Source organism: Cervus elaphus, chromosome X (genome assembly GCF_910594005.1).
Source record: "Cervus elaphus chromosome X, mCerEla1.1, whole genome shotgun sequence".
NCBI classification, from domain to species: Eukaryota; Metazoa; Chordata; class Mammalia; order Artiodactyla; family Cervidae; genus Cervus; species Cervus elaphus.
The window spans coordinates 28,238,575-28,250,295 of NC_057848.1; the positions used below are offsets into that span (position 1 = coordinate 28,238,575).

The 11,721-nt window shown below is 43.2% G+C and overlaps 2 protein-coding genes and 1 long non-coding RNA gene across 3 annotated transcripts; 2 read left to right on the forward strand and 1 right to left on the reverse strand.

Annotated features, from left to right (window-relative positions):
• Nucleotides 1–3,248: 3,248 nt before the first annotated feature.
• LOC122689739 (40S ribosomal protein S3) lies at nt 3,249–4,104 on the reverse strand. Its single transcript, XM_043896440.1, has one exon. The coding sequence runs from the start codon at nt 4,068–4,070 to the stop codon at nt 3,339–3,341; it is 732 nt and encodes a 243-aa protein (XP_043752375.1). The 5' UTR covers nt 4,071–4,104; the 3' UTR covers nt 3,249–3,338.
• Nucleotides 4,105–5,606: 1,502 nt separating this feature from the next.
• LOC122689741 lies at nt 5,607–8,617 on the forward strand. The gene is made up of 3 exons (XR_006339908.1): nt 5,607–5,658; nt 7,546–7,702; nt 8,530–8,617. It is a non-coding gene; the product is annotated as an uncharacterized LOC122689741 (long non-coding RNA).
• A 236-nt stretch (nt 8,618–8,853) lies between these two features.
• On the forward strand, nt 8,854–11,721 carry LOC122689740 (probable histone-lysine N-methyltransferase PRDM7). Its single transcript, XM_043896441.1, has 3 exons — nt 8,854–9,119; nt 9,993–10,057; nt 11,183–11,721. Exons 1-3 carry the CDS (start codon nt 9,117–9,119, stop codon nt 11,445–11,447), a joined length of 333 nt encoding a protein of 110 aa, XP_043752376.1. The 5' UTR covers nt 8,854–9,116; the 3' UTR covers nt 11,448–11,721.

Genomic DNA, 11,721 nt, shown 5'->3' on the forward strand with positions numbered 1-11,721 from the left:
GTCTGTAAAGCTTTTGAATTCTCCTTCATATCTGAATGAGATCCTTGCTGGGTACAGTAATCTGGGTTGTACGTTATTCTCTTTCATTACTTTAAGTATGTCCTGCCATTTGCTTCTGGCCTGAAGAGTTTCTATTGAAAGATCAGCTGTTGTCCTTATGGGAATCCCCTTGTGTGTTATTTGTTGTTTCTCCCTTGCTGCTTTTAATATTTGTTCTTTGTGTTTGATCTTTGTTAATTTGATTAATATGTGTCTTGGGGAGTTTTGCCTTGGGTTTATCCTGTTTGGGACTCTCTGGGTTTCTTGGACTTGTGTGACTATTTCCTTCCCCATTTAGGGAAGTTTTCAGCTATTATCTTCTCGAGTATTTTCTCATGGCCTTTCTTTTTGTCTTCTTCTTCTGGGACTCCTATGATTCAAATGTTGGGCATTTCTTGTTTTCCCAGAGGTCCCTGAGGTTGTCCTCATTTCTTTTGATTCTTTTTTCTTTTTTCCTCTCTGCTTCATTTATTTCCACCATTTTATCTTCTCCCTCATTTATCCTATTTTCTGCCTCCATTATTCTACTGTTGGTTCCCTCCAGAGTGTTTTTGATCTCATTTATTGCATTATTCATTTTTAATTGACTCTTTTTTATTTCTTCTAGGTCCTTGTTAAACATTTCTTGCATCTTCTCAATCCTTGTCTCCAGGTTATTTATCTATAACTTTATTTTGTTTTCAAGATTTTGGATCATTTTTATTATCATTATTCCAAATTCTTTTTCAGGTAGATTCCCTATCTCCTCCTCTTTTGTTTGGCTTTGTGGGCATTTTACCTTTACCTGCTGGGTATTTCTCTGCCTTTTCATCTTATTTAGATTGCTCTGTTTGGGGTGGCCTTTCTCTATTCTGGTAGTCTGTGGTTCCTTTTTATTGTGGAGGTTTCTCCCAGTGGGTGGGGTTGGACGATTGGCTTGTTGAGGTTTCCTGGTTAGGGAAACTTGCGTCAGTGTTCTGGTGGGTGGAGCTGGATTTCTTCTCTCTGGAGTGCAATGGAGTGTCCAGTTGTGAGTTTTGAGATGGGTCTATGGGTTTGGTGTGACTTCGGTCATCCTGTATATTGACGCTCAGGGCTATGTTCCTGCATTGCTGGAGAATTTGTTTGGTATATCTTACTCTGGAACTTATTGACTCTTGGGTGGTGGTTGGTTTCAGTGTAGGTATGGATGTTTTTGGATGATCTCTTATTAATTAATGTTCCCTGTAGTCAGGAGTTCTCTGGTGTTCTTAGGTTTTAGGCTTAAGCCTCTTGTCTCTGGATTTTAGTCTTATTCTTCCAGTAGCCTCAAGACTTCTCCATCCATACAATATTGATAATAAAACTTCTCGGTTAATGGTGAAAAGATTCTCCACAGTGAGGGACACCGAGAGAGGTTCACAGAGTTACCTGAAGAAGAGGAGAGGGAGGAAGGAGATAGAGGTGAGCAGGAGGAGAATAAGGGGGATTCAAGAGGAGAGAGACAGATCTAGGCAGTACTCTGTTCCTTAAGAGTTCTCCACAGCCCAGAACACCCAAAGAGATTCACAGAATTGGATAGAGAAGAAAAGGGGGAGGCAGGAAATAGAGGTAATGTGGGGGAGGAAAAGAGAGTCAAAAGGGGGAGTGAGTAGTCAAACCAGTAATCACACTCCTGAGTACAAATGGGTACTGAAGTTTGGATTCTTAAATGTCCAAAATTGATATCAAATACTGAAAAACAAAGATTAAAATTCTAGAGTAGAGGTTAGACTCTTAAAAATACAATATTAAAAAAAATTTAAGAAAAACGTATGAAGTTCGATTTAAAAATAGGGTCCTTTTTTTTGCAAGGTTATAGTGGGTTATAAAATGAAAATTAAGGAGTAATAGAGGAATAATAGAAGACTTTAAAAAAAGAAAAGAGAAAAATTTTTTTATTAAAAAAATAATAATAGTGAAAATATCTAGGAATTTCTCTGGAGCTGTTGTGGGCAGTGTGTGTTCGGTTCAGTTTCAGATAGTTCCTTTTTCTAGCTTATACTTCTCAATATCTATAGGCTCCTTCCAGTGCAGTCGTTGTTAACTACAGGGATTTTAATCTGTTGCACCTGTCACTTCTAAAGCGATTCCTTTTGTTTATTTGGCTTCTGTTTGCAGGTCTCTACAGTGTCTAATTTCCGCCCTGATACAAGGGGGCGGAGGTGGTCTCTTGTTTAGTTTTGCTTGTTCAGTCGTGCTGTGGGGAGGGAGGGGCAGTGTAGACAAATATCTCTGGCGTGTGTGGGGAGCACTCGCAGTGTTTCGGCCACACTGGGTTTGCCCCTACTCACAGCATGTGTGCTTTTCCTGTCTACACTGCTCAGGCTCCAGGCTGCTCCACATGAGCGGGCCCTGAGTTGTGTGCACTTCCCAAGTCTAAGACGCTCAGGTTCAGGTTTTCAGGTATTCCACAAAGGCACAGGCTCCGTTGGGTCTGTGTTTTGTGCCTTCCCCGGCCAGAGCAGCTCAGGCAACCAGCAGCTTGATGAACACCCTCTCTCCACGTGCAGTGCGCCTTATCCCTTCCGTGGTCCCAGCCTCAGTTTCTGGTGCGCTGGTCCGGTGCATGTTGTGTCTCTTCTGGGGAGCTGATCTCTGACTGTGACCCTCCTGGCAGATGTTAACCATCCAGAATCTCAGGAAGTCTTTGGTTAGAGACTGGAGGCCTGTTTGCAGTTTGGTAGGGGATGCCGTCTCTGGGGCCAAGTTTGCCCCTTTCCCCTCCCCACTGCCTCCTGCCTCTGGCGGGAGATGGGCCGGTCCTCAGCTGTCTAGCTCTTCTCTGGTATTTGCTCCGTCCTTTGTTCTGGGAACTGGTGGGTAGTGCCTTAGTTTAGGGCTTTTTGCAGGTTAGTTCTCTCTCTCTTGCTATCCCACAGTTTAAGTTGCTATCTCACGTTAGCTGCCTCCGATTGCCCTCAGGGCTTTCAGGCCCGGTTCTTACCCTAAGCAATGCTGCCTCCTTCTCTCCGTTCAGCCCCCACTTGCTGGTGGTAGATGTGAGTGCCTGGGGTACCTTTCTGCTGGGAGTTGCTTTTAGGCATGTAATCTGTGGGTTTTATTTATTTTTCCTCCTGGTTAGGTTGCCCTCTGAGATTCAAAAACTTCCCCCAGACCTGCCAGTGAGAGGGTTTCTTGGTGTTTGGAAACTTCCTCTATTAAGACTCCCTTCCCAGGAGAGATCTCCATCCCTAACTCTTTTGTCTCTCTTTTTTTTTTTTTTGTCTTTTAAAAAGATTTTATTAAAGGTCTTTGCAGAGCAACATTCAGATTCCAGAACCAGCAGCCAAGGAGACCTATTATGCTGTGGGTACCGGCTGGGGCATGGCAGGCGGCTCTGGCTTCCCACCCTTCTGTTCAGAGATGGGGGTGGTGGGCAGTATTTCATCTTTGGGTTCCACAATGCTCACGTGATCAGGCAGAGGCTTCTTAGGGCCAATCTTACCAGTTGGGTCCCAAGGCAGCATGATCTTTACCTTGATGCCCAGCACACCCTGTCTGAGCAGCACATGGCGCACGGCAGTGTCAACATAGTAGTTAACAGGGTCCCCACTGTGGATCATGAGGCCATCCACAAACTTCATGGATTTAGCCCTCTGTCCTCGAAGTTTCCCAGACACCACGACCTCGCAGCCTTTGGCCCCACTCTCCATGATGAACCGCAGCACACCGTAGCAGGCCCTCCGCACAGCAAGACCTCCTAGGAGCTTGTAACGCAGAGATTCTGCCTGGGCAATGGCACACAGTCCTCTTGTGGCTACCTTTTCAGCGTAAAGCTCTACACTGCCTTCAGGGAAGCCAAATCTCTTCTGAACCACAGCAGTCAACTCCCGGATCCGCCGGCCCTTCTCACCAAGTACATTCTGTGTCCTGGTGGCCAAGATAATGATTTCTGTCCTGGTTGGTGTAACTCGGACCTCAACTCCGGAGTACCCATCTTCAGCCAGCTCCCGAGTGAGAAACTCATTCAGTTCAGCTTTGAAGATGCCATCAGCGACAAACTTCCTCTTCTTGGAAATTTGCACGGCCATCTTGCCGCCGCGAGCCGCCGAAAGGAAAGCTTTTGTCTCTCTTTTTATCTTTTTTTTTTTTTTTTGCAAGTAACTTTTAAAAAATTTTTAAAATTTATTTATTTTTTTCATTTATTTTTATTAGTTGGAGGCCAATTACTTTACAATATTGTAGTGGTTTTTGTCTCTCTTTTTATCTTTTATATTTTGTCCTACCTCCTTTTAAAGACAATGGACTGCTTTTCTGGGTGCCTGATGCCCTTTGCTGGTGATTAGAAATTGTTTTGTGGAGTTTGCTCAGCGTTCAAATGATCTTTTGATGAATTTGTGGGGGAGAAAGTGGTTCCCCGTCCTATTCCTCCGCCATCTTAGCTCCTCCCCCCAACTTGTCTCTTTTTTAAGACTGCCTTCCCAGGATGGATCTCCTTCCCTATCTCTTTTGTCTCTCTTTTTATCTTTTATATTTTGTCCTATCTCCTTTCGAAGACAATGGGCTGCCTTTCTGGGTGCCTGATGTCCTCTGCCAGCAATCAAAAGTTGTTCTGTGGAATTTGCTCGGCGTTCAAATGTTCTTTCGATGAATTTGTGGTGGAGAAAGTGGTCTCCACGTCCTATTCCTCTGCCATCTTAGGACCGCCCCCTACTTTATAGTTTTCAATGTATAAGTCTTTCATCTCCTTATGTTTACTCCCAATTATTGCACTCTCTTTGATCCTATTATAAATAAGAGTATTGGGACTTCTCTGGTGGTCCACTTGCTAAGACTCCACACTCGCAATGTGGAGAACTTGGGGTCAATTCCATGTCAAGGAACAAGATCCCACATGCCACAACAAAGACCTGGCACAAATAAATATATAAAAATAATTTTTTAAAAATTCAAACTTAGCTCTTGACTACAGCTTTAAAAAATAAATAGGATTGTTTTCTTATTATCCTTTCTGGAACTCGTTGTTCATGCATGGAAAGGTATTTGAATATTGATTCTGTACTGTGCAACTTTCTGTGCAGGTTTTTTTTGCCTGTGGAATCATAAAGATTTTCTGCACGTAAAATCATGTCCTCTGTGAACAGACATAATTTTACTTCTTTCTTTCCAAATGGAAGTCCTTGGTTTCCTTTAAATATTATGTTGAATAGAAGTGTTGAGAATGGGCATCCTTGCCTTCTTTTCCTTGATCTTAGAAGTTTTCAGATTTTCACTGATTACTGTGATGTTAGAGATTGACGTTTCATATGACTTTTATTATACTGCAGTCACTTCCTTCTATTTCTACTTTGTGGAATATATTTGTCATGAAAGGCTAGTAAATTTATTAGATACTTTATGGACCTCAGATGAAGCACAAATGGAGTTTCTTTTTTTTTAATTTTAAGAAAATTTTGTAATGCTCCCAGTGGAAGCATAGGAGTTGATGATACAGAAATCAGTTTCCATTTCTCCTTTGCTAAATCCTTGTCCTTGTCACTCTCTGGCTCAGAATTCTGTGTCCTTAATTAGAATGCCCAGAGGTTGGAAACATTTACCAACCAAAACACTGTTTCTCACCATTTTCTAGGTAAATCTTCTAGGATGGCCTTCAGAGTGTGGCACAGTAAACACCAGAAAGTGAGTATTTCCCAAATACTGTTGACAAAAAAATCCTTCTCATGGATCCAGTCACAGGTGAGAATAGCAGAAAACAGAGATCCTGGAGACTACTGCCTTCCTGTCCTGAATCTTTAGCACAATGTCTGATATCATCACCATCTTTATAGTTAGTAAGAATAGCAACAACAGTAGGCTGTTCTATTTGTTACATTATTTTCACAATATTTCAGACTTTAAGCATTTTATGTGAATAAACTTACTGAAACCTTAAAACAATCCTACAGTACCTATAAGTAGGTACATAGCTATCACCATTATAGATCAAGAAACTGAGGTAAAAAAAAATGTTTGATTATGTATCATTGGTAGTGCAATCTAGTCCAAAGGACCTTCTCTAAAACCCTTATAATCTGGTTAAAACTTTCATAGCTTAATAAAGTTTATTCATACATCTTTATATAATTCATCTGAAAGATGTTTTCAACCTCAGTTTTTTTGTTCTGTGCTAGTGAGGGTGGACTCCGGCAGTTGGTGATGGACAGGGAGGCCTGGTGTGCTGAGGTTCATGGGATCGCAAAGAGTCAGACACGACTGAGCGACTGAACTGAGTGAGGGATATGCTAAGACATCTGACTAAGGGAAGCCTTAGGACATGTTGGGCAGTTTGTAGAGTGGGCGGTCCAAGATGGAGAAGGTGAAGGACATGTTGGACAGTTTGTAGAGTAGATGGTCCAAGATGAAGAAGGTGACAGACATGATCCCTATCTCAGAGCCTCCCACTCCAATAAGAGGAAGCAACTCGCAGCCATGACAAACCTCAGGTTTATGACTCAAAAACAATAAATAAAAAAAATAACTGAGGGACTTCACATAGGTTACCTGATTTTGAGTAGAAACTCATCATCTGGACATGATTTCAAACACTCATTCTTGTAGGAGGAAGTAACAAGGCATTCCTCTGAGCTTTGATTGGGCAACTCTCTCGTTTGGAATCATTTGTTTAGCTTGCCCCTGTGTTGTGAGCTTTGAGAGTCTACCCCATACCCGTTAATTCTCAGAAGTCGAGGCTCAGCTCAAAGCCCCTGAGGGCCCCGTGAATGTTTTGTGAATGACTGACTCCACATTTAAACATTAATCTAGGAATAAGAAGGTCAAGGAATGCTGAAGATAGTATTTGTGAGCTAGACTTCAATTATAGAGGCAGTTGAGGGGATATATTGATGGCAAGGGTGTACGCTCAAATTCATACTCTATTAAATAGCACACACAATGATTTGTTGAAAGTTATTAAATTTCATGTCCACTGTAACATTGAGAATTAGAATGTATACCTATTTATGGATCAGGAAACTGAGGAGAACCAGCTGGTCGTACAGCCTTCTTCAAGCAGGATTGATGAGGCCAGCTATTTTAATTCAAACATTGTTTCTAAGACATGGCAACCTGCAACATTCAGCTCATTTTCTTTATTGTCTAAATGTGCTTCTGCCGATCGTCTTTTCTCTTCTCAATCTCACTGCTTTGTTACCTTACTTTCCAGATGTGTTTTGTCCCCTCTGTAATTTTTCATACTTCTTTGACCATCAAAGATCCACTAATTAATAGAAAAAACCCAGGATTTCTCTATGAGCCCTTACTCTCTTCTTTCCCTGACCTCCAGCTATGCTCCCTGCCTTGCTCTTACTTTTACACAGAATGTTGAAGGGGAAGAACCTTAAGATATGAATTCTAGTTTTGATTCATTACCCACTTAGGTCCTTGTTTTACACTCCAGTGTTCAGACCTCCCCTCCACCAGGTATTTCCAAGAATTGTCAAAGTATTAACTAAAGTCATGCATGTGAAAACACTTCATACAGTCCTAAAGAACTAAAGAAATGCGTGTTGTCTTTTACTCACACGGAAGGGAATGTCCCGGGGACCATTAAGTAAGGTGTCCAGTTTGAAGAAATTGCCGGGAGCGGCAAAATTGTTGAAGAAAAGTGGCTCCAAGTGGGCTCAGAAACCAGTGTACACTCTCCAAGAAACAAGGACCCCTGGACAGCACTCCAGACAAAAAGTCGGTAAGAGAAAATTTGGGGAGTTGCTCTAATTAGTTCCTCTAATCCCTGTAGAAAAGGTAACAAGTATAGCCTAGGTGTATGGTGTGGACTTTGGGTAGGCATGGGTTTAAGGTGGATTGATCTGAGACATGAAGTTAGCAGTGGGGCCTGAGGAAAATGTTATACATTTTCTGAGGTCCTGATTGTCCATCTGTAAAGTGAAGATAAGGATACATAACTCATACAGTGTTTGAAAGCATTACATTAAATGCAAAACTGCTGACACATACAAGTGGTTCAATAAATCCAGCTGTGATAATAGGTACCATGCTTTGTTAGTGTTTATGCCCAGACCTCTGCTCAATGCCTCATGTGTCATGTGCCCTTACCATTTATCTTCTGAGTAGATGTGTCAGTGAGCTATTTCCTAAGTAAGAAGTTTGGCAATTAAAAGCTACTAACAGGAAGTACAGGAAGCTAACACTGAACTGGGCATCTGTGTAGCCTCAGTCTCCTGAACCAGTATTTAAAGACAGAACAAACAAAGTATAGAGAAGGGATTTCCTGGTGGTTAAGTGGTTAAGACTCCATGCTTCCACTGCAGGAGGTGTGGGTTCCATTCCTCGTCAGGGAACTAAGGTCCCACAAGTCATGCAGTGTGGCCAATAAATAAATAATGTAACATCAAACAAAAAAATACAAAAGTAAAAGTTTGAAAAATAAATGGAAAAAAAAGGTTTTGACAAAGTGTATAAATGGACAAGTATGAGATCTCATAGTTTCTGATAAAACCATGACTAACTCTCCATACCCCACCAGCCTTGCTTAGCTTCTGTTCTCCATCTTAGAACTCAGAAAAAAGGAGACTGGAGTGAAGAGGTACAGTTTACGGGAAAGAAAGGACCATGTGTACCAAGAGGTCAGCGAGCCTGAGGATGATGACTACCTCTGTGAGTGACCCCGCTGGCCCACTCACGTAGAAGGGGTTATGAGGCCTTGATCCAATAAACTTACTTCACCATTTGGTTCCCCAATCATTCCCTTCTTCTATGACTTGGGGTACAGGATCGAGGCCAAATTCCGTGAGTGCCCCCATTCTTTCTGAAGGTCTTTAAGACCACCAACATCACTATACCTCCCCTCATCCCTGTTGCTCTTATCTCCAGATTGTCAGGAATGTGAGGACTTCTTCATTGACAGCTGTGCTGCCCACGGCCCCCCAACTTTTGTTAAAGATTCTGCAGTGGAAAAGGGGCATGCCAATCGCTCAGCCCTTACTTTGCCCCCTGGGTTAAGTATCAGACTGTCAGGCATCCCTGAGGCTGGGCTTGGAGTATGGAATGAGGCATCCAATCTGCCTCTGGGCCTGCACTTTGGTCCCTATGAAGGCCAGATCACAGATGATGAAGCGGCCGCCCACAGTGGATATTCCTGGATGGTGAGAAATAACCCTCTTTCCCTGTCCTCTGGCCACTAATTGCTTGTGTGTGGTGGGGGTACTTCATATCTACATGCAAGGACGTGGATGGTGATGACATGGTCAGCAGTGACACAGTCAGCCCTGTGTACTGTGTGCACTGGGCATGAACACAGATTCAGTTCAGTTTAGTTGCTAGTCATGTCCGACTCTGCGACCCCATGAACCACAGCACGCCAGGCCTCCCTGTCCATCACCAACTGCCAGAGTCTACCCAAACCCATGTCCATTGAGTCGGTGATGCAATCCAACAATCTCATCCTCTGTTGTCCCTTCTCCTCCTGCCCTCAATCTTTCCCAGCATCAGGGTCTTTCTAAAAGAGTCAGCTCTTCGCATCAGGTGGTCAAAATATTGGAGTTTCAGCTTCAACATCAGTCTTTCCAATGAACACCCAGGACTGATCTCCTTTAGGATGGACTGGTTGGATCTCCTTGCAGTCCAGTGGATTCTCAAGAGTCTTCTCCAACACCACAGTTCAAAAGCATGAATTCTTCGGTACTCAGCTTTCTGTATAGTCCAACTCTCACATCCATACATGACTACTGGACTACATGAACACAGGATTTCTATCTAAAGATCAGAGGAGAACTGGGAGACAGTGGTACAGGCATACAGAAGTGACTCCTCCCTTGTGGAGCCCTTGCCTTCAATGTGCCAATAGACTCAGACTTAAAATTATGATTAAGGAGCTTACCATGTGGTATGACTGGCAGCTGAATCCCTGAGGAACAGAATGACAGCAGAGGGAAATAGTTCTTCTATTACTTCTACTAAATAAATAAATAAATAAATAAATGAGAGACGAAAGCTTGTATCTCTTTTCTGACACTCAGATCACCAAAGGAAGAAACTACGAGTATGTGGATGGAAAGGACACGTCTTTGGCCAATTGGATGAGGTGAGTGCAGTGAGTCTGCAGTTTCTAGACATTACTCCTCCCTCAAGCCCACACTCTTTTCCTTCTGAACCCGTCTCCTCAAATAGCCTTCACATCTTCTTTTCTCTTTTCCCTCCATATCATGCTCTTTCATTTCAAAATACATTAGAAAGAAAGAAAGGAAAATATAGCATGTGCCCTCAAAATATAAGTCTATATGCTCAACAAAACTGAGGTGCTTGAAAACAACTTGTGGAGTCTAGATTCACCAGGGACACTTTAACTCACTTAGTTGACACTTACCTAGCACCTTATGTCCCAGGTTAGACAGTGAACTTCATTATTGAAGCAGATCACACAACCCATGTCCTTTTGGAGAAAATACTGAAGACAGGCATGAACCAGTTGATTTTAGGGATAGTTTCCTTAATTTTTCTATTTTTGAATAACTGCACAGCACCAGGATAACATAACATGGGAGACTTTGAGTCCATGTGGGCAACAACCTCCCTAGGCTCGGTTCCAGTGAGAAGTGGGCCCTGAGACCTGGGAAGGAATGTCGGGCAGGATGGCTGTGAGCATGCTCCTTCTCTGAGGGCCTCTCCTTTCATCAGGGCAGGCAGAAAGTGAATAAACTTTTACTGTTGTGTGTCTCAAGCTATGTCAGAACACTCTCCAAGTTTCCATGGGAGGGGGTGGGCAAGTGAATAGGACCCTGGATACACATGGGGAGATTGGAGAAAAGCCTTGGGAGAAAAAGCAGGTTGGGGTGAGTGCTGAGGGGTGCATGCTAGCCTAAGAGCACCAAGTCCTGTGGAATGAAAGAGAACTTAATTCAGAGTATAGAGGAGCTGGAGGTCACCAGTCTTACAGATAGTCCAGGTGGACACAAGTCTGGAACTGGGCTCTGTACAATGGCTAATTAGGTAAGGAGAGAAAAGCATTCCAGCCAGGAAGAGGACCAGAAACAGGATCTGGACATAAGAATTCACACGCCATGGTCAAAGGTGTGAATAGATGGTCTCCATGAGGGGCAGTAGGAGCCATGGTGGCCTCAGAGCCTGAAGGCAAGGAGCTGGGCATGGTCTGGCAGTGGAGGGGACTCATCACCTGTGGTTTCTTTCCCTTTCCCGGCCTCGACCACAGGTATGTGAACTGTGCCCGACACTATGAGGAGCAGAACCTGGTGGCCTTCCAGTATCACGGGCAGATCTTCTATAGAACCTGCCAGGTGGTCAGGCCTGGCTGTGAGCTGCTGGTCTGGTACGGGGATGAATATGGCGAAGAACTTGGCATCAAGCGTGAAAGCAGGGGGAAGAGCATGCTCGCAGCCAGGAGAGGTGAGGGCCACCCCTCTTCCAGCACCCCACCCCATCCTGGGGAGCTTACCTGGTCCAATTCTGAAGCATAGTACAAACCAGTTTAAAGTCAGTGAAGTCGCAATTGAATGCGTCAGGTTTGATTCATTTCATATGACTGTTATGAAAAATATTTATATTAAAAATGTTCTAATTTTCAATATTTCATGCAAAAAATATGTAACATCACCTTCTGCTGGAAGGCTTAGAAGCTAAAAGCAAGTTTTCTAGCACCTACCAGCTCTCTCACCTTTACCTGTTTCTTCCTCATTTCCTCCACATTTCTAAGTGACGTGTACAGTAGTTTGTATTCAGTTACTTTTTCAA